Below are 26751 nucleotides of genomic sequence, written 5' to 3'. Positions count from 1 at the left end.
GGAAGGTACCAACTGACTTTTAGGCAGGGGAAGCGGATAGGCAAAGGATCTGAAATTTCGTCATAGGCAAGAGGTAGTTGAATGTTTTGTCTTTCAGGCGATCTATTTGAGATGGTGTACATACATTGCATATTGCCGCATTGATACGGATCATAATAGTGCGAATCAAAGTATAAGTTCAAATGTGAAGTGAGAAACGAATCGTGGTAAAATATCATCAAGACACTCCTCACCGTGGTGCTGGTGGCGACGTTTGGGTGGCGAATACCTCTTTGGATGAGGAGGATAGGTTGGAATCGATCGGGAATCGCGCCGCAACCTAATGATGGAGAGTAAGAGAAGGAATACTATGGAATAGAACTCTTATGAAATGGAGTTAGATCGAATTGCAGTTATTCAAAATGAGGGACTCAAGATTAATTAATGACGGGGAACGCACAAACGTCAATCTACCACTACCTCTACAAATCGATGCAATGGAGCTACTTATGTCAGAGCCTAGTCCCATGTCAATATAGAAGCCTAGTCAAAGGCAACGGATGTCGAAGGGGAGATAGCATAGCTTAGATCTTGGAATCTAAGTAGCAGGTGTTTTCTGCTTTTTTAGGATATCCTAGAGGAGGTGGTTAACCACCAATGCTCAATTTTCTCTGTTAAGCACAATGAATTTTTAGGATACTGATTGTCAAGATTAGATGGAGACACCATAAGCCCATGAGGAAATCTAACGTAAAGCATTATAGAGTCCACAAGCGAACAGATTAGAGACACACAAGAAAGTCAGAGTATCGCCCTCACTGAAAAAAGATAGAGTGAGTGAGGCGCAGCGAGATTCATATTTTTGAGTCACTGGAACTTGATCAATGCACCGATACACGATCCTCCCGCGTGAGCATGACGTATTATCGCGAAGTAGTGGAGTATTCTATGTGCATAGACTTTGTAGAGACTGTATTCACATAAAGAACCCTGAAGGATGTGTATGTAAAAGTCGGTGTCATGATGGGAAGGTAGAAACCTTCTGAGAGGATAGGGGCCTTCAGACTTCGCAGCAGCCTCAAGGATCGATTATGATTACTTTTAGTCATGTGCTTATTCATCGGTGGCTAAAGTCCAGTACGAATAAGTAGATAATACGTAACATTATATGGATTATGAGGTTTTACACAATGGATGTCAAGACAACGCGGCCCTTAACGAAGTCTTGACCAAGGAAGGTTAAGCAAGCAATCTAGTTCAGAAGCTAAATCGTATCTTATAAGTTGATAGTTTACGAAGATCTCGGAACATCCTTTAATGAATCGTCAAATCTAGATTTATTCGTCCGTAGCCCATTTGCACTTCCTGGATTTACCTTGAGGTCATGGGAAACTTACGGGGGGCTATAGCCATTTAGGTGAATGAAAGGTAGAAATACTTAGACGTACAGAGGTGCCATGTTATAAAAGTTTCTATTCAAATGAAATATCTGAAAAATAAGGAAAGTGTGCGTCTTCTTTTTATTCTTTGATGTTTTATTTTTGGTTTTCATTTAACTTATTTTTTAAGACCTGGCATCCTTACTATCAATTTAACATCATCTTCAGGTATATTTTACGGTTTATAATAAGCTCAAAGGCCTACTTCATTCACATGGTTTGTGTAAAACTTCCTTCTCCAGTTTTTTGCTTATAGTTAAATCCTGGTTATTATGGAATTGTTCCTAGAAAAGTAGATATTAGATTGGCAAAAAAGAAAAAAAATGATTCAGTGCCATTTAACTAAATGTCTGAAATTTCAGCTGCAGCTGATGTTGACAAACCACTTTCAGTTGGAGCTAACATTATTGCTGCCTCTGGTGCAGGGGTTGCAACCACAGTTGTAACAAATCCACTGTGGGTTGTTAAAACTAGACTTCAAGTATGTTATTCTCTTGTTTCTTTTACACTCCTAGAGAAAATCCAAATATTCACTTTGTTGGCAGCATTATCTATGTCCACTATTTACCAAACTTGGTTAAACTTGAGGAGTTAATTTCTGATAACAATGCTTTTATATTTGATACTTTTCTGCCATTAGACCCAGAGGATGAGGCCTGGGATAATTCCTTATAGAGGAATAATCTCTGCACTTAGAAGGATTTCCCGAGAAGAAGGTATACGTGGGCTATACAGGTGAGAAGCCTCATCTTATGTAATTAATTCGTGTTTTCCTTTTGGATCTCCATTAACATGATCTTGGCATCTTTTTTTTTTTTTCTCTGTTTGCAGTGGTCTCCTTCCTGCTTTAGCTGGTATTAGCCATGTAGCCATACAGTTTCCAGTATATGAAAATATCAAATCTTACTTGGGAAATAGAGGTATAATCTACCTTCATCTATCTGTTTGTTATTTTTTTAGTTATATTGTTCTAAAATTGATTGTTCCCAGGCAATACATCTGTGGATAAGCTCAGTGCTGGCAATGTGGCCATTGCTTCTTCGCTATCTAAGGTTCTTGCCTCCACAATGACTTATCCTCACGAGGTACATTTAGCATATTCCTGGAATGTGTAATGTACAAACATCCGCTTTAAAGTTGGAAAACTACCTGCTTACTAGAGGATGTCTTGTTTCCTTCTATTGATCAATAATAGCTTCAATCTTTACAGTAGTTAGGTCCTAAGATTTTCTATTTTCCCCTTCGGGTTTGACTGTTTAGTTGCACTATAATCTAGTTAGCAAATCAACACACCAGTCTATCAATCATCTGCCTTAACAGAGTCTGATACAGCATGCTTTGATATAGTCAAATATGCTGAAACTTTGATTCATCTGGTTGAAGCTTGAAGTGAATATGGAAAATGATGAGTGAATTCAGTGTATATATATATATATATATATATATATATATAATAGGAGATAGAGCTCAATGACGTAAAATGATTCATACAGCCGACCCCACCTAGTGGGAAAATGCTTGGTTGTTGTTGTTGTTGTTGTATATATATATCAATCAATTAGGATAATTACCAATTAGCCTAATTATAGTTTCTTAAAATACACCCCTAGTTTGTATATAAATATGTCTCACCATTTAATAAAGAGAATGTATTCTTTTTATCTTATATATATATCGATCAATTAGGATAATTACCAATTAGCCTAATTATAGTTTCTTAAAATATACCCCTAGTTTGTATATAAATATGTCTCACCATTTAATAAAGAGAATGTATTCTTTTTATCTTTTATATATATATATGTATCAATCAATTAGGATAATTACCAATTAGCCTAATTATAATTTCTTAAAATATACCCCTAGTTTGTATATAAATATGTCTCACCATTTAATAAAGAGAATGTATTCTTTTTATCTTAATAACATGGTATCAGAGCCGTAAATTAGGTTTCCGTTGGTATTTTCTCCTCTCTTTGTTTGTCTTTTCTCCTTTTTCTTTGATGCTTTATTTTTCTCCATCACGAACCCGTCGCATAGCTCTTTTCGCCGATCGCCTTCTGTAGCCTTCATCGATACCTCCTTCCCTGCCTCCTGTAGCCTTCGTCGCCTCCTCAGCTCTTTTTCTCCTTCGTCGCTAGTTGCTGCCTTTGTTCGTGCGAAGGGATTACGCACTGTCTCCAATTCATCCTTGGAGCCGTCTCTTGAAGGGACTGATCTTGGGCTTCATCTCCTATCAATTTGGTGGGAATTTTGGTCCCTCTCATATGTTGCGATCTACTTTCAGCGACGACCTAGGGCTTTTTGTCACCGGCGTTCACTTGGATTCTGCTGCTTCTTTGTCCTGCTCAAAGAAGGACGTCATCGTACGACTCTTTGTCTTGCTTTAGGGATGACAATGGGATGGGTTCGAGGTAGGTTTGGCCAATCTCAGAACCCGCTCCGCCAGAAAAAAAATGAACCTGGACCCGCCCACCTACTTTTTCAATCCGCCCTGCCCAAAACCTGCTCAAAACTCGGCGGGTTCGGGACGGGTTGGACCCGCAAACCCGCTAAGGTTTAATATATATATACACACACACCCATAACCCGCCCCGAACCCTCTTATAAACCCGGTCAACGGGTTTAAACCCGCCCCGAACGTGGTGGGTTTATTACGGGGCCGAGTTTAAACCCGACCCATTGTCATCTCTATCCTGCTTCCTTCTTCTGCTTCTTTGTCCTACTTCTCCTCTCCAAGAAGCTACAATACCATCCACTGTTGCCTTCATCTTTCGTTGAACCTCCGCCAAAGCTATCAGATCAAGCAGATTGAGAGTTGCTACTGCCAAACCATCAGAACTGCCAAAACTCGAACCACCAAGGTCTTCGAAATTGCCGAAGCACCCTGAACCTATCATTGTCGTCCGTTAGAAATCCCTCACAGCCTGTTGCTCCCTTACTTGCAAGAATAGAGAAGAAAGCCCTCTCCTTCGCCTCCTCTGTTCGTTGTCATGCTTGGTTGGTATTTTCCTTATAAAGAATTGACTTCCTTTTGGATAATTTTTTTTTATAGCTGAAAATTAGCCTTCTATTGTAATGAATGTGATGTCTGTAATGTCTAAGATCACGGACTATAAGCTAAATGGTTTGAACAACTTGGATTGAAGTAAGACTGTTCATCTTTATCTATGAAGTATTGACAAAGATGGTCATTTAATCGATGGCCATCCTCAAGATGATTCGAAGCAAACATGGCTTAGAGAGGATGCTCTCTTATTCTTTCAAATTCAATTTGGAATTGTATTTATAGTGAGGTAATTGGTTTGATCAATCATTGTGAATTTGTTAAAGAATTAATGGATTATTTAGAATTTTTATACTCTAGAAAAGGGAATCTCTCCGTATGTATGAGGTTTGTAATGCATTTTGCCGTGTGGAAAAACAAGATCAGTCTTTGATCAATTATTTTATGGTATTCAAGAAGACATATGAGGTCTGATGTGAAGGTTCAACAACGCCAACGAGAACAAATGACTATCATGAGCTTCCGTGTTGGTTTATCTCCTGAATTTGAGTCTGCTAAGCCACAAGTTCTCTCTTGTTTTGAGGTCTCTTATGTATTTAGTCGTGTTCTTCGTACAAAAAGCACTGCACATATTCCACTTTGTAGTGCTTTAGTGAGTTGCAATACTAGTTATGTGCCTGGAAGATCGACTAGTCGTAGTAGAAAAAAAGAAGGTAGCTTACAAGACTTTGAAGCTCGAACGCCGAATTTAAGCGGTATTATGTGCAACTACTGTCGTAAGTCAGGTCATACGATGTTTGAGTATAGAAAGCTTCAGTATAAATATCAACAAAAACACTTGGCCTATATTGCATTCACTAATAATGTCTCTGATAAATCAGTCCTTATCTTTGCAAATCAATTTGCCAAGTTCTCAAAATATCAGGAAGCACTCAAGTTTTCATCTTCCTTTGTCACTGCTATTATTGACTCAGGTAAATAAAATGCATGACTTCTTTCCTTATCCTCCAAATGGGTCATTGATTCTGGTGCCACAGATCATATGACAAGTAATTCTAGTCTTTTTTCTACTTTCCAGTCCAAAGCTAACACTCCTACTGTTACTTTAGCTGATCGGTCTTCATCTTAAGGTCATGCGTCTGGCACTATCAATCCTACCCCCTTACTTTCTCTATCCTTTGTCTTACATTTATCTAGTTTATCGTTAATTTACTCTATTAGTCAACCAACTCGTAATCTTAATTGTTGCATCTTACTTTTGTTGAGCATTGTTTATTTCAGGATCTTTTGACAGAGAAGATTATTGGTAAAAGACATGAGTCTAGAGGCTTCTATATTTTTGACACACTGCTCCCAAACTCTTTTGCTTGCTCAAGTGTCACTTCTCCTTTCGAGGCTCATTGTAGGTTGGGACATCCATCTCTCCCTTTGCTTAAAAAGTTGTGCCCACAATATGGTAAAGTGTCTTCATTAGATTGTGAGTCGTGTCAGTTTGTAAAACATCACCCTATTAGTACGAGTCCTAGAATAAATAAATATGCTATTATTCCTTTTGAATTAGTTCATTCTGATATTTGGGGTTCTTGTCCTAATTTGTCTAAACTTGATTTTAGGTATTTTGTTACTTTTGTAGATGATTATTCTCGTGTAACTTGGTTATATTTAATAAAAAATCACTCCAAGTTATTTTCTCTATTTTGTGCCTTTTGCGCTGAGTTAAAACTCAGTTCAATTCGTCCATTCGTACTTGCGAAGTGATAATGCGAAGGAATATATGTCGGGTTTATTCCAATCTTATATAAGTCAAAATGGCATGCTTTATGAAATCTCTTGTGTTGATACTCCATCCAAAAATGGTGTGGTTGAACATAAAAATGAACATCTTCTTGAGACTACATGGGCCCTTTTATTTCATATGAATGTTCCTAAACCTTTTTGGGCTGATGTAGTTTCTACAACATGTTTTCTCATTAACAGCATGTCATCCACAGTTCTTCATGGTGAGATCCCCTACAAAGTCCTTTTCCCCACTACGTCGTTTTCGGTTAACTCTAGGATTTTTGGTAGCACTTATTTTGTGGGATGTTCATCTGCATATCACCAAATTAGATCCCAAGTCTTTAAAGTGTATCTTCCTAGGTTATTCTTGTCTTCATATTATTGTCCTAGTATTAATAAGTATCTTGTCTCAATTGATGTTACCTTCATGGAAGATACACCTTATTTCCCGTCGTCACTTATTCCAACTCGTCAAAGGGAGGAGGATTTGTTGGTGTATTCTATCACATCCTCTACACTCGTCTCGGAACCGATTTCCACCTATTATTCAAGTTTATTCCAAGCGTCAACCTCCTGATTCATGTCCTGCACCTATTACTTCGTCATTAGATCTAGATCCAATCCTAAGCGAGGATCTTCCTATTACGTTATGCAAAGGTACACGCCTACTTATCCTACGTCTTTTGTTTCGTATAAAGGTTTTCTTTTATTGCTTCACTTGACTCTGTCTCTATACCTAAAACTGTTTGTGAAGCCATCTCATCTTGATTGGAAAGATGCAATGATAGAGGAGATGAATGCTTTAGATGATAATGACACTTGGGACTTGGTCGATCTACCTTCAGAGAAACGGGCTCTTGGATGCAAATAGGTATTCGTAGTTAAAGTCAATCTGGATGGGTCAGTTGCCAGATTAAAAGTCTGTCTTGTTGTTAAAGGCTATGTTCAGACTTATGGGGTAGATTATTCTGACACTTTTTCTCCTGTTGCAAAGATGACATCTGTTCGATTGTTTATTTTAATGGTCGCTCTTAATCATTGACCTTTACATTGACTTGATATTAAGAATGCTTTTCTTCATGATGACTTCAAGAGGAGGTGTATTTGGAGCAACCTCTTGGTTTTGTTGCTCGGGGGGGGGAGTTAGGGCAAGTTTGTCATCTACGAAAATCTTTGTATGATTTGAAACAGAGTCCTTGTGCTTGGTTTGAAAAATTTAGTCAGGTTGTTAAAAGTTTGGTATGATGAAAAGCAAGTCTGATCATTGTGTGTTCTACAAGCAGTCAGGAGCTGGTATTATTTTATTAGTTGTCTATGTGAATGATATTATTATCACTGGAAGTAATACTATGAGAATCTCATCTTTTAAATCTTTTATTCATTCTCAGTTTTATACAAAAGACTTAGGGGTGCTAAAGTATTTTCTTGGGTATTGAAGTTATAAAGAGTAAAAAAAATATATTTTTATCTCAGAGAAAATATGTCCTCGACTTATTAACTTAGACAGGAAAATTGAGGGCGAAGCCTTGTAGTGCTCACTCAAAATATGCACCTTACGAGAGATGGGGAACTATTTGAACATCTTGAGAGATATTGAAGATTGGTTGGGAAGTTGAATTACCTTACCGTGACTCGGCTAGATATTGTATATTCGGTTAGTATTGTTAGTCAGTTTATGTCATCTCTAATCATTCATCATTGGGCAGCGTTAGAGCAAATTTTGTGTTACTTGAAAGGAGCACCTGGACGGGGTATTGTATATGAAAATCATGGGCACTCATATTGAATGTTTTTTATATGTAGATTGGGTAGGTTTCAAAATGGATAGAAGATCTATTTCAAGTTTTTGTATCTTTATTGTAGGAAATTTAGTCTCATGGAAGAGTAAGAAGTAAAATGTTGTGTCATGATCCAGTGCAGAGTCAGAATATAAGGCTATGACACAGCCTGTATGCAAGATAATGTGGATATATCAACTTTTGACCGAAGTAAGATTTAAAATTTCAGTATCTGCTAAACTATGGTGTGATAACCAAGTTGCTCTCCATATTGCATTGAATCAAATTGATTGTCATTTTGTTCATGAGAAAATAACGGGAGAGCAACTTGGAGACATCTTCACAAAAACTTTAAATGTTATTTGGGTTGATTATCTTTGTAACAAGTTGGATATGATTACTAATTTGAGAGGGAGTATATATATATATATATACACACTAGTTACCATAATACCCAATACATATTAGTTAATATATATCAATCTAATTATCAATTAATCTTAAAATTTACCATATAAATATGTTTTAGTATTCAATAAAGAGAGTATTCTTTTTATCTTATAACAGTTTTCTTGTGCTATTAAAAGTGTGTGCATGTTCTTTCCACAGGTTGTGCGGTCGAAGCTCCAAGAACAAGGACATGCTCGGAACTCTCCAGTGCAGTATGCTGGTGCTGTTGATTGTGTTAGGAAAATCTTCCAAAAGAATGGCATGTCTGGGTTTTACCGTGGCTATGGGACAAATTTGCTAAGAACCACTCCAGCTGCTGTCATCACATTCACCAGTTATGAGATGATTCAAAGATTTGTGAACCAATTCAAATTCCTTTCATCTGACGAGAGACAACCAGATTTACTTCAAATTTCTAGCAGTCATGAGATCATAGACCGGTGGGAGTAAGATATTTGAGAAGATAGGAAGACAAAAAAAAAAAAAAAAAAAAAAGCAGCAGAAAATCAGTTGACAAAGGGCATCTGAACAATTACCGGATAATTCTTTGGATTTGAACTTGGATAACTGGTTCTGATATTCCGGGGTGAAGATTGCCAATACAATACATAGAAGAACAATAGTTAATAAAGATAGCCTCAATTAGCAATCTGTTAAGTTTGTCCCTAAAGAGTAGCACTATTCTAAAGAATAAAAATTTCAACGTAAAAAAAAGCTAAATCTGTATATTATACTGCTGGCACCAGGAATGTTTGCAATCCAGTTGCTTATAAGAATATTCTTTGAACGAGTGGATGACTGATGTTGGTATGATAATTTTGCTAACCTTTTCATACACGTTTACCATGATGCCTACATGTTGGCATAAGAATATCCTCATTGGTTGCCTTGTTTTCTGTTTAGGATTCAATAGCAACCTCTACAAACTATAAATTAACGGAATTATGCATATCAAGAACGTAATCTAACTTCCATAAGATGATTGAAAACAATGAATGAGCAAGATAAAAGTGCCCAAGTTCTTATGTATATCATTATACTCCATTTGCGGAAGCAACTTAATTTACAAAACATTGTAAATAAAAAGTACATAAACAGATGAAAAACAAAAGAATGCATAAGCCCCCACGACAACTTGCCAAGTGTATTTTTTTTTTATTTCACAATCAAGCAATCGGGGAGATTAATTGTGCCTAATAAAACATATTGCCCATCGTAGATGTACTCGTTTGCTTTGTTTCTACCAAGTAAGAAAGGGAAGGATCAAGGATTTCATAGTCTTCAAGCTGGCAATCTTCATCTGTCAATAATCGAACCTAAAGCGTAAGTACCACCTCAATTGATATTTTAATTGAATAAACGAGATTCACTCACTTGGCCGAAGAATGTTGTGGCCAACTAGCGCATTAGTCTCTTCCACTTTGTCCCAGTTTTGATAAGCCTCCCTAACCAGATGTTGTACATAGGTCTGCAAAATATTTGAATCCTCAGGACTCTTAAATTGCATTCATTATCGAAGCGGCTAGTACTTACTCTTTGAGGGTTGCTTAGATTCTGCAATGAGAGTGTGATGCCGTCGTAGACAACCTCCACAAGTTCACATACAGGGTTCAAGAGAAGTCTGCACTGCGTTCCTCGATACAGATAAAGAGTTTCACCCACATTGCAGGTCTTAGCATGAGCAAGCGTTGCCTCCCACACTCGGTCTGACATCCCCATCCCCAGTATCTGATCCATTAAAGCAAAAGCAATTAAATCACAAAGCATTTGGCGCAGAGGAATTAAACAATGAGCTAACTCAATTAAGCATACAGTGCGAAGGGATTGAGCGTCGACGGCCAACAGCTTCAAGAAGTCTTGGACAGTGTAGATTTTTGCATCCGAGAGTTTTCTGTGGAAAGCTCCATCTTTTGCGATCTTCTCCAGTCTCCACACCTCATCACCAAGAGCTGGTGGGTAGTGTTTCCTGTACACTGTTTCATAATAGCTAATACATTTTAGCTTCGTTTTCGTTTTAGGAAGAAGAAGAAGAAAAATAAAGGAACATGGAACATGACGCTCACATTCTCCTCTGTGATCCTTAACCATGAATGGCACGGTCATAGCTTCCTTAATCTTCGGCCCTTCATGGCTTCCAGCCACAACCCTGGCGCCAATCCTGAAGTGCCTGCTGCGAATCCAACTCGAGTTGTCGGTGAAGGAGAGATCCGGGATCGCAATCGAGCCATCTCTCAGCGTGAGATTAACGTCACCAGCCAGCAATGGCCTCTTCCCTGTTCTCTCCCTCACGATATTGTTCTGGAACTCGGAACTGCTCCACTTCGGTTGATCCCTTCCCGGGAAGTCTCCGTCCAACACCACCACTTCCACTTTGACAGTCGACATCAGCGGCGAAACCGGAGGTTCCCCGGTGCAAGCGTCGACGATGACCAGCTGAAGCGGCTTGCTATCCGTGCCCTCTATTTTACTGCCTGTAAATATGGGGAGAGACAGATGGTTCTGAAACACAAGCTTCAAGCTTGATGATTCTGAGGCCGGTTCGATGTGTATCGAATTAGATCTGAGAGCAGAGGTAATTAATTGTTAAGGTCGATAAAGGATGAAACTCAAGAAACTTATTTCTTTTACCTCTCGAACGAGCTAATACTTTGGCTTACTCCTCTCTCTACTTCCTCTTGCACCTGTTTTTCAATTAAGAAAACGTCACTGGTAGATCTGCTTAATTAGCAATAAATCATAGCATATGTTTTTTGGGGGGTTCTAATTCTCAAACTACCATTTTGCGCAGCATTGGCTCCAAGGAAACTAAAATGTTTTTCAGGGAGTTAGCCATCACTGCCTCTCTAATCACCCTATCAGAAAGCAAGGAACATGTTCATCGTCGCTGCTTACACTCTCAAACAGGAGAACATAGAAAACGAGTGTTTAAAGCTACAAACGTTGGGAAGGACGGAAGCCGACGCATCTGCTTGCAGTCGGATAGTTCGGGATCTTGATCGGCGTCCTGGCGAAGCCTCTTAGTAGCCATGACTCCCGTTGTCACTGTAAATATAAATGTTCATGAAGAACAGAGCAAGAGCCAGAGCAAGAGTTTACCGTATGCAGATAGCAGAGATTTGGCGAAGACCTGGTTTTGTGGGGATGACGAATCTCTCGTGTCGCCTGGAGATGCTTCGTGGTCATTAACCAAAAAGAAATCAGAAGCTACGGCCGCAACAAGGACGTGAAGAATTAAATAGGAGTTTGGGAAACTGCCCGGAAGAAACTTGGAAGCTGAGGATAGACTTTGCGCTGGTCTTACAGAGATTAAAAATTATTGCTTCTGTTTTTCCTTCTTTTAACTTGTCGAGATTAAAAATGGCTCAAATAACTTCCACTGCGACAGTTGAATCCTCGTCATTTATTGAAAGAATAACACACGCGTAAAAGCAATTTATGCATTAGAAATAATCCTATTCAACTGCTAACTGCTACACTTACAGTGTAGTTAATGGAAATTATGTTCCAACTTGCAAAGAATACGGTTAGTCACTGAAATCTCTAAATCTATTTCGTTTAGTGATCTTCAAATCTACCTAACCTTAATTGTCTGCATGTTAGCATTACCAATCAATTTCCATACAATTCTTCATATATATATATATATATATATATATATATATATATATATATGAGTTAAATTTCTCGGTAGTGAGATGATTCAGCAATCAGCATCACACGGTTGCTTCGCTGGGAAGGCGAGGAAGCGCGTGAGAAAAATCAAAAATAAAACTTGACTTTCATTAAAGTTTGAGAAGACTTGTTCCCTCATCAGAACTCTGTCGGTCCTTTCCAACGGGACTTGTCTCGAGTTCTTGATTGATAACAATGATTCTGAAGCTCTAATAAATCTCAGTTGTTAAATATGTTTCAAAGTTAATCTTTCAATGATGATAAAAGATGAATATATTGATCCTCAACATCCCATCAATTCATCCCAGGATCAACACGGAGAAGATAAATCATGAACGATTACTAACCTTTAAAATAATGACCTCATGATGATAACACCTTAGTCACTAGACCCATCCGAAGAGACAAAACCAATCCTTCAGTGAATGAGACATTGGGGTATTGGGCCAATCCAATACAAAGCACGAATGGGACATTGGCGTGGATCATTGTCTGTCCATGCTCATGTTTAAATAATGTCAATTTCGCAGAATTATTTAAATAATTTATTGGAAGTTTTTATTTTTTATTTTTAAAATTTCAAACAATGCCAGACGGTCAAAACCCGCAAAGTGCTAGTTTGCAACTTTAGAGCAGTGGTTTAGCAAACCAAGATCAACCAAATATATTAAGATATTGGCATAAGCTTTACATAAAGTCACAGGAACCAGGCTAGTTCGAGCTTCATCCATCAGAAAAATTCAAGACAGGAATAGATACGTAGCATTGGCACAGATCTTTTAAATCTTCATCGTGAAACATGATAACATCAGGTGTTTTTCCAAAGAAAAATAAAAAAGAATCAAGCAACCTCATCGAAATCACGCAACCAAAATAGAAGTATTTGTGCACCTTTCTCCCACAATGAATCTAGCATCATATCATGAGCAACTCCTGATACACAAACTGGTTGTACATTATAAAATCTTGAAGTTTCCTGCAGCCCTTTTGCATCCTAAAAAAAAATAAAACTCATCAATTATATGTTCATAATCCATCTACAAGGATCAAATATACTAGCTAACCCTGTCGTACAAACTCTCGATCATAACTAATTGAAACAAGCAGGAGTTGAATACAAACTAGGTAACTCACAACTATAAAATCATCACTAGCACCCAGTATCAGGAGCTTCACTTTGCCTTTTCCTGGTGAAGGGACAGGCAATGCTGCATTAAGCTTCCTCAGATCAAATAGCGACAGCTTTGAACTAACTTTCATTAGTTCCTGGTACCTGCATACAAGTGGCATGTTAACATGAAGTAGTGGGAAAAAGTTGAATTAACACCTTGATTGAAAATTATGCGTGCCTTAAGACAAGGTTATCTTCCATTGTAGAGGAGAAAAATGTTTCTTTGCACAATGGCAATGAATTAGCAAAAGCTTTGGCAGCCAAACTGAGAGTCACCTAGTCAAAAAAACCCAAGAGAATTTGTATAATCAACAGTTGCCGGAAGGATGATATGTATAAAATCACTGTCCATGAACGATAACACCGAATAGATACATGTGGTATGCATAGAACATAAGTAGGTGATAACCCAAAATACAACATTTATTTAGATCATTTGTAAGCATGACAATGCAGTTGTATTTGGAGTTAAATTTTTCTTGGTGGGTTAACATGTGTTCCTGTGTAGCAAATCTAGAGAAGCAGTAGCCTTTGATCTATTAAATGAAAACCAAGGCCATTATAGACAGTGATAATAATCAATTAACAGCATACCTCCTTCAGATGAGTTTATGTATGGCTAATGCAGAAATAAATGAAGTCATAGAATACCTTTATAGCAGCAATTGGCTTGGTCAAGAGGTACCGCCAAACAAGACCGCTGCATGTAAGAACCAAAAGATACCATACCAGTTTTGGTAATCAATTATAAATTTGTTAATTACAAGTTATACTACACGTAGAAGTCAAATAATTACCTGTTCCCTGTAGGAGGCACAGAACATATCAGTGCAGCTCCTGCAAGCAGCGGATAGGAAGAATGGTTCTCTGTAATGATAAATCACAAGTGAAAATCTTCCGATAGAAGAAAAAATATCAGTGAAAATACTAGTTAGATCTATCTAGACATTTTTTTAGTTTCCTAAAATTGTTTTTAATAGTATTTACTTATAGGTGTGTCATGCAATGACAATTATTCAATTAGTACATAGGGACACTGTTTCATTGAGAAAACAAATCACTCGAGGCAACCAAAATAAGTAAGGCATAAGCTGCATGAATACCAGAAAGAGATGATTGATTGGAGGAAAAGGAATCTTCCATGTTTGAAATGTAAGATTGAACAATGAGGCCACCAAATGAATGTCCAATCATAACAGGCGGTGATTTCACTTCCTTTCTAATGAAATCAGCTACATCGCCGGAATGAGTCTACTGCAAATATTTCAATGAACCTAATAAGTATGCAACTGAAAATGCTTACAAGTTTTTATTTATTTATTTTCTTGAGACACAAGAATGCACCTGAAGAGTACCAGCTACTGTTGCCGCTAATGGCACATCACTTTCGCCCTAACAAAGTGCAAAAAAAAAATAGAAGATGAGAAGCTATAAACATTAGCACATATCTGAGACATTTGTTTCACAAATAATATATGTTATATAATCACTCGAATTTAATGATAACGGCACATCACTTTTACCCTAACAGAGTGAAAAATTAGAAGATGAGGAACTATAAACATTAGCACATATCTGAGACATTTGTTTCACAAATAATATATGTTATATAATCACTCGAATTTAATGATAACGGCACATCACTTTTACCCTAACAGAGTGAAAAATTAGAAGATGAGAAGCTATAAACATTTGCACAAATCTCAGACATTTTTTTCAAAGATAATATATGTAATATAATCACTCGAGTTTAATGACCAAATGTTCTAAATAGTTGATGAATATTGAATCTTATTCTAGCTCCGAGGAAAATGTATACAATTATGCAGAAAGACATTCACGGAAGTAAACTTTCTAGGAAAAGAGGGCCTAGATTATCAAGCTTTATGTTAGGAAAAAGGAGAGAAAAGGAAATGTTGTATCGGTTTTGCTTTCGACAAATGAGAAAAAAAGAAATGCTAACCTGCTACTGCCTAACCCACAGGAAATCATATGCCCTCTCCAAATTTCTAGTTCCCGTCCAACAATCACATTGCTCACTCTACCTACCTTCAGGTTTGCGCTTTCAAGAACATAACCGACCAGCAATGTATCAGCTTTACTCAATGAAGAAGCCGTATGAGGTTTTACCTGTCCCAGGAGACTGAGCGCGTAGCAGTCGTAGCCGGAGTCAGAAAAGAACGGGAGCCAGCGCTCGGCCCAGCACCAGGCCGCATGGAAGCTCCCATGGACGAACACTAGAGGCGGAGTCCTTCGACCTTCTTCTGCAGCAACCATTTTCTGGCCCTTCTGGAAGATGACCTCCATTGCCAGACCGGAGGGCAGGCGATAGAAAAGGCGAGACTGCCCTTCTCTCAGCTGATAGGAGGCGGCTTTGGTCACTGGTGAGGCAGAGACCGTGGCACGGGGCACAACAACCCTCTTACCAGGCGGTCGTACGAAGGAAAGGAGCGGAGTTCCGGCGACGAAAGTAGCAGCCATGGCAACGAGAGGAGAGACAGGAGAGGCCGCCGACTCCGATCTCCACTACGCTGTGCCTGACGTGCCCATTTTCAGACATCCATGGGCAATGGATAAAAACCACGCGGACGCCTAAAAGGCCATTCAAATTGGGCCTTGCAGAACAAATCTCTAATTGAGCTAAGCCCATTCTCACCTGATAAATCATACATATCAACATTAAGAAGTTTTTTATTTTATTATTATTATTATTATTTTTGTATAATCTACATATTCAACTTTTCAATTTCACAAATCCTTAACGGAGGACACCACATAGCGAGTGAGTTAAACACCGTGAGCATATGCGCTGCCTTACATGAGTTTTGAATACTTGTCGCATTAAAACTCATTTTACTTTTTACCATTGCACTGTACTCCAGAACCTTTTTAATTGTTTTTTAATAATTTAGATATTTAATTTTTTAAATCGATGAAGTGACCAGTCCAATAAAAAGATTCCGCCGGCCACCACGGTACTGGGGCCTTTTTAAATTTCTTGATGAGTTAGGTGTTTGATATGGATAATGAAATTTTGGCTGGTCTGATCTCAGTGTTTTTCCCTTTTCAGTTGGATTATGAAATCTGGAGAGCTAGGCACATTCCGTGGGGAAAAGGACTTTGGTGTCACATTTGGAGCAAATGGAAGCATTTTTTGTTTCATGGTTGTCTAAAAGAAAAACTTGACTCCGTGTAGATTTGGAGGATTTGACCTGCCATTCAAAATAATATTGATAAAGATGGCAAACTAAAAATGTAATTTAAAAGTCGATGAAGTGAAGATTTCATGTAGTCTTGTAACATAAAAGTGTCAGTATCGGATTGGAAAAGAGTTTTTGGTCTTAGCCCTCTAACATTTAAGTTAGTTTTTGATGATATAGAAAGTAGTAAGGATGTGGTAACGAAGAAAGTGTAAAATGATGAAGTTGTGCATACCTCCACTTGTAGATGGGAACCCTCCTTTTATAACGCCACTGTATGTTGGATATAAGTGATGTGAATGGAGAAGAGGTGGAAGAGGAAAGAAACTCCATTGTGAATGAGACTTTAGTCTTACATTGGGAGTTTCATGGCATGTTAGTTGGTTTATATATTGATTCACATATATTGAGGATGTGAACAAATGTATGGGGAGAGGCTCTCTCTCACGCCTGAGTGTGCAAGGGGATGTAAATATAGGGCCCGAATTACACTGAACCAAGTTAACTCGAGTGCAGGCACGACCTATGCGCGTCGAATGTCGGACCGGTCGGGGTAAATTTTACCCAAGTGGAGCATTCAATATTTTGTCACGTAAATCTTTTGCTGTTGTATAACGGATGCAGTAAATTCAAGATTAATGTAGAATCAAAATGATCGAGTGGCTACGATCACAGACAGAAAACACACAACAATACAAGCAGAATCTCTCCACCTTCGTTCCCTCATCCTCTGTCGTGCAACTCTTACTCGGCAAAGTGCCCGTGATAGGATTCGGGTGCCACTAAGTTCGCCGTGACCACTAGTGCTTAGTGGAATCACGGTCAACTGTTATATCCTGGGAAACAGATAACTCGAGTAAACCTCGAAGCACTGCCGAAGGTGGGGCGAATCTGTTTTAAAGAAACTGCGTCAATCGCAGGCCTCGGTCAGCTTGTCCGGTCTATCTCTTTGATTGCTCGGCCTGTCTGTTGGCTCACCCGGTCGGCCAATCTGTACGCTCGACCTGTCTGCTCGCCCGATCGGCCTGTCTGCTCGCCCGATCGGCCTGTCTACTCGCCCGGTCGACCAGTCTGTTCACTCAGCCTGTCTACCTGCCCGACCTACCTCTTACCAGGCTTGTCTGCCCGATCGGCCTTACTACCCACCTGACCGTACTGCTCGGTCGTCGGTCTCTCTGATCAGACAACCACTTTGTCCGATCGGCCTTACTGCCCAGTCAGCCTTACTGCTCGGTCGGCCTTTATGATCCGCTACACCTGCTCGTGCTGCTCGGCCGATCAGCCCACTCTGTCAACACTGTGTAGACTGCCTTCATCACCTGGCAGAAATCAGCCCCTGCTAGCAGCTTGAGATTATCTGCTCAGGTCATCTCTATTGTAAGTTGAATTTAAATTTTGTGTAATTTTAAATTCAGCTAAGTCCCTAAAATCTCCGGTAATAGATTGTTTGTCCAACAATCTTGAAGCAGAGTTGATTATGTTGAGATGGCCACAGAACGAAATGTTGAGGTGCAACATACTCAACATGTGCAGACCTCCTCTGCTCCGATTGGAACTGTGTCAATCAACCATGGGAAAAATCCAGAGAAATTCAGTGGACTGAACTTCAAGAGGTGGCAGCAGAAGATGCTCTTCTACCTGACCACGCTCAACCTGGCTCGGTTCTTGACCGAGGACCCTCCCAAGCGTGCTGAGGATGCTAATGTGCAGACCATCAGTGCAGTGGAGGCATGGACTCATTCTGAGTTTCTTTGCCGAAACTACATCCTCAACTATCTTGACGACTCGCTGTACATTGTGTATAGTATGAAGAGAACGACTAAGGAGCTGTGGGAGTCCTTGGACAAGAAGTACAAGACGGAGGATGCAGGGGCCAAGAAGTTCATCGTGGGCCGATTTTTGAACTACAAGATGGTTGACTCCAAGACAGTGATCAGCTATGTCCAGGAGCTTCAGGTGATCTTGCATGAGATCCACTCTGAAGGGATGGTTCCGAGTGAAACCTTCTAGGTGGCTGTTATAATTGAGAAGCTACCTCCCGGCTGGAAGGACTTCAAGAACTACCTGAAGCACAAGCGGAAGGAGATGAATGTGGAGAAACTCATTGTTCGACTTCGCATCGAAGAAGACAACAAAAGTTCAGAGAGAAAACTGTTCTCTCAGATTACTGTGAAAGCCAACGTGGTCGAGCACGGTCAAAGCTTGAAACGGAAGAACCCTAAGTCTTCCAAGGTGGGACCTAGAGGAGGCATCAACAAAAAGAAGTTCTCTGAGAAGTGCTTCAACTGTGACCGAGTGGGTCACAAATCTTCGGAGTGCAAGAAGCCGAAGAAGAAGCAGGAGGCCAACCTGAATGAGAGACCAGAAATGGACGACCTCTGCGCTATGGTCTCTGAGTTGAACCTGATCGGTTCAAACCTGCGGTAATGGTGGATCGATACTAGAGCCACCAGACATGTCTGCAGCAATAAGGAGCTACTCCACAACTTTGAAGAAGTCACTGGAGACAAGCTGTTCATGGGGAACTCAGCAACCTTGGACATCATGGGCCAAGGAAAGGTGGTGCTGAAGATAACCTCGGGCAAGGACCTTATTCTAAACAATATGCTATATGTTCCGGATGTTGGTTGCTACTCAGAATATCGTACTGGTTCCCCTGTATAAAATTTTTGTACAATTCCCGAACCTTCCCTAACAACCTATTGTGTTCTTTAGAAATTAAATTTGGAATCGCAAACAGAACTTAACATTATTGATTCCAAATTCAACTTATCTGTTCTTAGAGGTTTAGACTTAGATCGCAAACGATGCTTAACATTATTAATCCAAATTCACCCATGTTACAAATTTGATTAAATATTTATTTCAGAGATCGACTTCCAGGTTAAACATGGTGAGGCACCAAGCCTTCTTGGTTATGGGAGCATCCACCACTTCCTAGACAAAGCTTTTCAACGAAATTCAATATTTAATCTCCTTATAGTAACCCTAGGTTTAACCATTAAGAACAATCGAATCACAAGATCAAAAAAAAAAACAAAAAAAACATAAAATCGAATTGATCCGGTGATAAGGACGGGGGACCCTCGTCGGGGGGGGGGTCAACGACATGTGAGGGTCAAATGTCAAGATAGTCAACCCGAAGACCGGCCGACCAAACGGAGCAGGCCTACCGACAGGGCCCCGTAGGCCGACCGTCCGTGAATCCTCTGAACCGAATGAATGACAACTCGACTAGGAGTCGGGTTTCCGATGCTCAAGGTAAAAAGGTTTCAAGGGTCGAACGGGCTGTCCGCTCGTCCGGTGCACAAGGCAGTACAGGCAGGAGCAGTCTCATCCGAGCATATGCCCGATGCAGAAGTAATATGCCTGCCGAGCGGCCGATCCGCTCGGCCCCGGAACAGACAAGGAAAGCAAGAGGACAAAGGAGACAGGGGATAACATCATCCTCGAGATACCTGCCGCCGACAAGCAGCAGAGTTAGCGGCCGAGCCGTACATAGAATCATACGGTGGAAGCTTCCACCGTCACATCCGGGATATGCTCGGACGATTACGGAATGGCGCCAGAGGCACTTTTCTGACACAGGCTTGTTAAGGTATGTTTGGGGAAGCGTGCACGCATCGGGAAACGTGTCCGCGCTTCCCCGGGGTCCTATATAAAGACCCCAGACGTCGACAAAGGTATGCACACATCTCTACTGTAGCCTCGTTACTCTGCCTCTCTCGTTGCCTGACTTGAGCGTCAGAGGGCCGTCGCCGAGAAACCCCTCCCGGCTCGGCTTCCTTGCAGGTTCGTCGGAGGGCTACACCACCAGTCGAAGACAGCGGAGCGTGCCACGTCCCCAGCGTCCGTCGACTCAGCGCCCGAACAGGATCACGAATCATAAATTCGAAACCTAGAATCGTTAGCCTCTTGTGTTTGATATTTCAAAATCCATACAAAGAAAACTAGTATGATGCGGAATAAGACAACTAGTTATACCTTTCTTTGTAGCTTATAGACCTCACGATCTTCTATTGTATTCCTCTTCTTATCTTGGACGTCATGTAGGCGACGATCTACCAAGACGAGACTCCACCAAAACCTTCTTCTTCCTACCAAGTTTCGGCCACCAACAATCTCCTAGAGATGAAGAACTTTGGCCACCAACCAAGCTCCAAGGGATGCTAAGAAACAATGCCTCCTATCTCTCCTTCTTCCTCTAACAAGATCCGGCCACCTTGAACTCCTTGAGATGAGATGCCGCCGACCACCAAGGAAGAAGAATAGAAGAAAGAAGTGTTGGAGTAATCTGGGTACCCTAGGTTTTGATGTTTGGGCAAAAGTTTAAGTTAGGTTTATTGTTGTATTTGATATGCATTGTGAGTGTGCAGGATACAGGTACAACAAGGAAATTCCAAGGGTGAGTCTTGACGGTGTAAGTCCAAGCATGTAGTCTTGGCAACGTAAGTCCAAGTGTGATCTTGGCAAAGGAGGAAAGTCCAAGGATGAGTCTTGGCGGTGTAAGTCCAAGCATGTAGTCTTGGCAACGTAAGTCCAAGTGTGACTTGGCAATGGATGAAGTCCCGGAGGCGCGACCTCTTGGCAAAGGAAGACTCGACAACAATGACAAGGCCGATGGAAGCTCCAGAAGGCAAGACTTGAAGGATGGGGAGGCATCCGAGGGACGCAAGGCTGATGGAGGAGGCTAGAAGGCTAGGTCTAGGTTGGTCGGGCGAGAACGAGCGCTGAGTGAATGTACTCAGGGTAAAATTCTAAAATTAGGGTTTACTGTAACAGTACTGCAGCAGTACTGTAGCGTTACTGTAGCAGTCGACTTGTGGTTTCATCAGTCGACTGGTAGCGAACAGAGGGTTGGTATCGAGCCGTTGGGCTGCAACGGTCGAATTTTCACGAAGGGCAGTCGACTGCATGTTTTGGCAGTCGACTGGTAGGCGGGGTTTTCTAACCCGTGACCTATATAACCAAGCATTGGAAGCTTAGTTGAAGTTGACGAAATTAGTGGTGGTTAACCCTAATTAGAGTTTCCAAGTGCCCAAGTGATCTAGCGTGCTTGTACGAGGTTGTGGCGAGGTTTCTCCACCCACAAGGAGCTACGCGAGCTAGCCGGAAGTTCTCCGGGGAATCATCCACCGACAGATCAGGATCGTCCACCTTACGGACAGCCGTGGAGTAGGAGCTTTATCTCCGAACCACGTTAAATCAACGTGTTAGGTTTGCTTTCTATTGTTAGTGTTTATCTTGTATTTCCGCTGTGCACACTAACCATTGTAGGAAGCGACGATTTGGGTGAGACGCTATTCACCCCCCTCTAGCGGACGTCAAGGTCCTAACAAGTTGTATCTGAGCAAGGTGAGCTCTTGTTGGACTAATCGCCAAGAGAGCGGCTAGAGGAAGAAGATGGAGTCGGAGGGACCTCTCGGATGGGACATTCGAATCCCACCTCCATACGAGCGCGAGGACTTCGACTATTGGAGGAAGTGCATGGAGATATGGTTCCAAATGAATTGGGACCAATGGATTGCATTGGAGGAACCGTTTAAAACTCCAACGGATAAGAAGGGAAAACATCTCCGACGTCGATATTGGACCAAGGAGCAAAGGGAGTAATCGGAGACGGACAAGGAGGTAACTAAAATTTTAATTAATTTATTACCTCTTAATGCGATATTGAATGCAGGTGAATACGAGAACGCAAGTGACCTTTGGAAAAAGGTAATTGCGCTTCATGAGAGTCCTACACCAATCCAAGGAGAGGAGGAGCCCAAGGAGAATGACTCATTGATCCAAGAGGAGAAGGACCAATCGGATGTTGATACGTGTTCAACATCCGAGGAGGAGAAGGAAGATGAGGAGGTATCATCCACATCTTCAAGGGAGGAAGAAGTGGAGCCGTCCACATCTTCAAGTGAAGAGGAAGAAGAGCAATCCAAGGAAGAGGAGATCTTGGAAGCTCAACCCTCCACCTCAACTACCAATAAGAGCACAAAGGACCACATCAAATGTTTTGAGTGTGGTAAGATGGGGCACTACAAGAGTAGGTGTCCTTCGCTCAAGAAGGTAAAGGAGGTAAATCCTAAACTCACTAAAGTTAATTTAGAAACTAATGTGAGTTGTAGGAAGAAGAAGAAGGAGAAGAAGCACATTAGGTGTTTCACGTGTGGTGAGTGGGGACACTACTACCACACAAAGTGCCCAAGGAGAGGAGAGCTCAAGAAATTGGCGCACTTGAAGAAGTGGGAGAAGAAGTGGAGGAAGAATGGAGGCTTATGTCAAGGGGGAGCTCCAAAGGTAAAGGGTAAGGTAAACCCTAATTTGAATTTAAGTTCAAATTCAAATTCCTCCATGCATGTTAAAAATAATATGAATTAATTTCCCATGCATATTTATGGTTTTAGATATAATGATAGGAATAGAGTTAATGTAGGTGATAACCCTAGGAAATCATTTTCAAATGATAGACCTAAAAGGAAACAACCTATCTTTCCTAAGGAGAAGAAGGTGGTTGAAAACCTAGGCATTAATCCCAAGAAAGGGAGACATATGCCTAGGAAGGTGGGTAGGTCTAGGGATGCCCAAGGTGGACATGTTGACTTTAGGGTTAGAACCCTAGAATTGGAAAATCAAGCCTTGAAGACAAAGCTTGAGGAAATGGAGAAAATCTTAGAGAGGTTCATTATTGGACCTAAAGGACTTGACATATATTTGGGTGGTCAAAGACCCAAAAATGTCAAATTAGGCCCCTCCAAGACCAAAAGGAGGTCAAGTGCTAAGGTAGCACATGACATTGGTAAGAGAGGTGTGACCAAAGACAAGGGAGAGTCATCCAAGGCCAATAAGAAAGAATATGCTAGGGTGGCATATAATTATGGCAAGGATGGGATGTCCAAGGTTAAGGACAAGAAGAAATTAACCAAAGACAATGTGTCTAAGGTTAAGAAGGTGAGTTTTGTAGGCCAAGTATCACCCGAGGTGCACCGAAGTGGCCTAGCCATAGTGGATGAGTCACCAAGGGAGGTGACTAAGGTTAAGATTCCTAAGGTTAGGAAGAGCCTTTGGGACCCATGGTAGATGAGTTATCAAATGTGCCAAGTGGTTAGGAGACGGACTTAAGTCTCTAACATAGTGGGTTGGCACAATTGAGTTGAGTTTCATGCATAGAAATATGAATTGGGTTCATATTGCATGAAAATTAGTTTTTGATGTATAGATGTCATATAAACTAATGCTAGTGATGCATTATGGTTTAGTATGGGCAGATACATCAAGAGGAAGTCAAAACTAGGACTTTAGGTCAAGGTTTAATTGAATAATTTAGCTAGTTTTGAATTTTGTGTCAATCTTGGGATCTGTGATAAATATATTTATATATATATTTTTCCCAAGTAAACAAGGTTAAAATAGACCTCTCCATAAAATTTGGGAATTTTTGGATGTATGTGGAATTTCTGGTGCATTTCTGAAGTTAGATTCACTACAAGAATTTCTGGATTTAACCACACCTAATAGACAACAATTTTTCAAGAAATTGTTGTCTTTTTTCCATTTAACAATAGTTTTATTGAAAACTGTTGTTGTTCACCATAATATTTTTTAAATAACAATAGTTTTTCAAAACACTGTTGTCTAATGTGTGTCAAAGACAACGGTTTTAAAAAACTATTGTCTTTTAGTGTTGCTTATGTGATAATATACAACAATTTTATTAAACTGTTGTCTATTGAATGTTGTTGAATCCTAAAAACACAACAGTTTTTTAACTTCATGAAAAAAACCTAAAACCCACTTTTATGTGACTCTTCAAACGAACAAAAACCTATCTTCGACTCTTCCTTCGCGACTCCTCCGCGAAAGACGCTCCTCCTCCAAATTTGACTTTATTTGGAGGTCAAATGATGGAGATCAAGCAGAATTAATATGAGCCGTTGATCCAGATCAAAAGAAATCTTCCTCCTTCATTCAGATCTAAGTCATCCAACCACTACTAGAAATAAGGCCTATTATGACATTTTCTTAGTGACAGTTAATTTTAAATGTCAATATAAATATTTTTTAATGACACTTAGTAAAAACAGATTATTTATAAAAAAATTATTTTATTAGATCACCTATCTTGACAAAATTTATAAATGTTATTACAATTTAAACCAACCTATTTATTTTCACTGACCTATACTCCTCTTTCCATGCCGTCGTTCCTTTTCTCTTCAAATCCCTACCTTTTCTCTTCGCAGCTTCTTCCCTCTCTGCCGCGAGCAGGGAGCCGCGAACAGGGAGGATCTCTTCTTCCCTCTCCGTAGCGACTAGGGAGGATCTCTTCTTCTCTCTCACTGGTTTTATTTCTCTCCGCAAGTTGATCCTCAAACCCTAGCCAAAATGGTGATCTCTAATTGAAGATCCAAGCGTAATTCTACGATGTGGCACTTCTTCCTCCTCATCATTGGCATCTTTCCTATGGCATTCTTTATCCTCCTCCCTTCCACCACCACAGTACCGGTGGTGGCCGATATTGAGTATAATTCGTCATCTGTACTAACCTAGCCTCTATTTTTCATGTAGATCGATGTTGACCCTCCGATCAAACCTCTTAAACACGCGAGCGGAGCTGATACTGAAGTAGGTGGAGACCACACCGTCATTGCCTCTGCCTACATCTCATACGCGCGTCGTCTCAATCTAGAGTGCTCAAAGCAGATGCGGGTCTTCTCTGAGTTAGTTCGCAACCTCTCCCTTCTCCTCAGTGTCTCCTTTTTTCGCCTGAACCATTTAAGTTTTTACTTGCCTGAGATGTACATAAAATTACACAAAATTCTATTCTTGGATGATGATATTGTGTTGCAGCGGGATCTCACAGCATTGTGGAAAATTGATATGGATGGGAAAGTGAATGAAGCAATTGAGATATGCTTTGGGTCTTTTCACCGTTATGCACAATATATGAATTTCTCACACCCCTTGATCAAGGAGAAGTTTGAACTTGATGCGTGGAGGAAGGGAAAATGCATTGAAGCAGAATCTTGTAAGTTACCAACTTTCTAGTGGTATCATTTGCAAAATTACATTTGTTGTTTTACTAAAGAAATTATTGTCAGATGACTATAACTTTATTTTGAGTTAACATATTCTATGAGAAACATTGACTATTATACAACATGTCATATATATGAATTGGTTTGATACCATTTAGTTTTGTCATCACTTTTATTGTATTATCACACAGTTTATATTTTTTCACTCTATTCAAGAAGATGATGACATATAGATTTGCTAATTTAATTTTGATATAAAAATTTTGTTCTAAATTTCCTTTCATTTTTGCATCTTTGAAATATTATGGATTTGCACAAAGATGCTCAAATATTTGTGTCAGTTTAATGCAATGATGTAATATGATCCTTTTTGCTGCAAGAGTATTTGGGCACGCATAGAATGCATTTACTACAAACTGAGATTTTTAGGATTTTATCTATCTTCTCTTTCTCTTTATCTTTTCTTGTATTTGCATGTATATTGTTTGAGTTAGTGAAGTACCATTATCAGAACGAGTTAAGTATGAGGTAATAATTTATAATTAATTTAATGATCTTACTATTTTACTTGCTTGATCTTCAATTAAAAAATAATTGACCACTATGTTTTATCTTCAGCCTGGTCTTTGAAATGGAAACTGAGTCTTTTTAATGCATGTTTTCCTTTTTGGTGCTGAATATCTTCCATCTTGAAGTATTCATCTTTTTTACAGTTAGTTTGCTCGAGAAGGGGCATGTTTGCGTTGTTTTACTAAAGAAAATCATTTTGATAAAATGGAAAACTAAATATAGCATTTTTGAGGCAACAACTACCAACAATGACTTGCATACATAGTTCTTTCAATCTATCAATGTGCTTACCATATTGTGATACTAACATTTATATTAACAGCTAAACACGGAATTGTTTGCCTTATGTATTTTCTATGTAGTTTAAAAATTTTAACCTACTGTAATCCTTGCTCTATCTTTGCTAATATTCTTATTAACATAAAACTAAATATTTTAGGAAAAAAAGGGAAGCCTTCAACCTATCCGAACATAGACTTTTTTTCAATGTATCATTCAAATATACTAGGAAAGAGATTGTTGCATAACGTTTTTGCCGATATGATGCCTTATTAGCTTTTACTACCGCTATTCCATTAACATTTAATTTGATAATGATTACTAAAACACTTGCTGTTGTTGCAGAATGAAAATTGAACACTATGAAAATTAGGTACACTTTCACTGGGATTGAA

At 39.8% G+C, this 26751-nt stretch overlaps 3 protein-coding genes across 6 annotated transcripts; 1 reads left to right on the top strand and 2 right to left on the bottom strand.

Moving 5' to 3' along the window:
* The first annotated feature begins 1495 nt into the window (after positions 1-1495).
* LOC122033423 (nicotinamide adenine dinucleotide transporter 1, chloroplastic-like) lies at positions 1496-8887 on the top strand. Of its 3 annotated transcripts, none has more exons than XM_042592440.1 (6): positions 1496-1635; positions 1844-1899; positions 2059-2153; positions 2250-2338; positions 2409-2503; positions 8592-8887. In XM_042592440.1, the coding sequence occupies exons 3-6, from the start codon at positions 2068-2070 to the stop codon at positions 8880-8882; spliced, it is 561 nt and encodes a 186-aa protein (XP_042448374.1). In that variant the 5' UTR covers positions 1496-1635; positions 1844-1899; positions 2059-2067; the 3' UTR covers positions 8883-8887. The 3 variants fall into 3 exon arrangements, with proteins under 3 accessions (XP_042448374.1, XP_042448373.1, XP_042448371.1); XM_042592439.1 differs by having other exon boundaries at positions 1503-1635; positions 1787-1899; XM_042592437.1 differs by having other exon boundaries at positions 1507-1635; positions 1781-1899.
* A 556-nt stretch (positions 8888-9443) lies between these two features.
* Positions 9444-11717, bottom strand: LOC122033420 (protein SAR DEFICIENT 1-like). Of its 2 annotated transcripts, XM_042592434.1 has the most exons (9): positions 11560-11717; positions 11372-11474; positions 11209-11284; positions 11061-11113; positions 10496-10992; positions 10245-10405; positions 9966-10160; positions 9807-9900; positions 9444-9732 (listed from the first exon to the last, which is right to left on the bottom strand). In XM_042592434.1, the coding sequence occupies exons 2-9, from the start codon at positions 11458-11460 to the stop codon at positions 9626-9628; spliced, it is 1272 nt and encodes a 423-aa protein (XP_042448368.1). In that variant the 5' UTR covers positions 11461-11474; positions 11560-11717; the 3' UTR covers positions 9444-9625. The 2 variants fall into 2 exon arrangements, with proteins under 2 accessions (XP_042448368.1, XP_042448369.1); XM_042592435.1 differs by lacking the exon at positions 11560-11717 and having other exon boundaries at positions 11372-11542.
* A 1143-nt stretch (positions 11718-12860) lies between these two features.
* On the bottom strand, positions 12861-15837 carry LOC122033422. The gene is made up of 8 exons (XM_042592436.1): positions 15406-15837; positions 14620-14667; positions 14379-14526; positions 14073-14142; positions 13927-13975; positions 13454-13551; positions 13239-13377; positions 12861-13098 (listed from the first exon to the last, which is right to left on the bottom strand). Exons 1-8 carry the CDS (start codon positions 15754-15756, stop codon positions 12946-12948), a joined length of 1056 nt encoding a protein of 351 aa, XP_042448370.1. The 5' UTR covers positions 15757-15837; the 3' UTR covers positions 12861-12945.
* Positions 15838-26751: the final 10914 nt, after the last annotated feature.

This window comes from Zingiber officinale, chromosome 11B, assembly GCF_018446385.1.
Source record: "Zingiber officinale cultivar Zhangliang chromosome 11B, Zo_v1.1, whole genome shotgun sequence".
Classification (NCBI taxonomy): domain Eukaryota; kingdom Viridiplantae; phylum Streptophyta; class Magnoliopsida; order Zingiberales; family Zingiberaceae; genus Zingiber; species Zingiber officinale.
The sequence above is the reverse complement of the archived record's forward strand: the minus strand, read 5'-3'. Positions and strand labels throughout refer to the sequence as shown.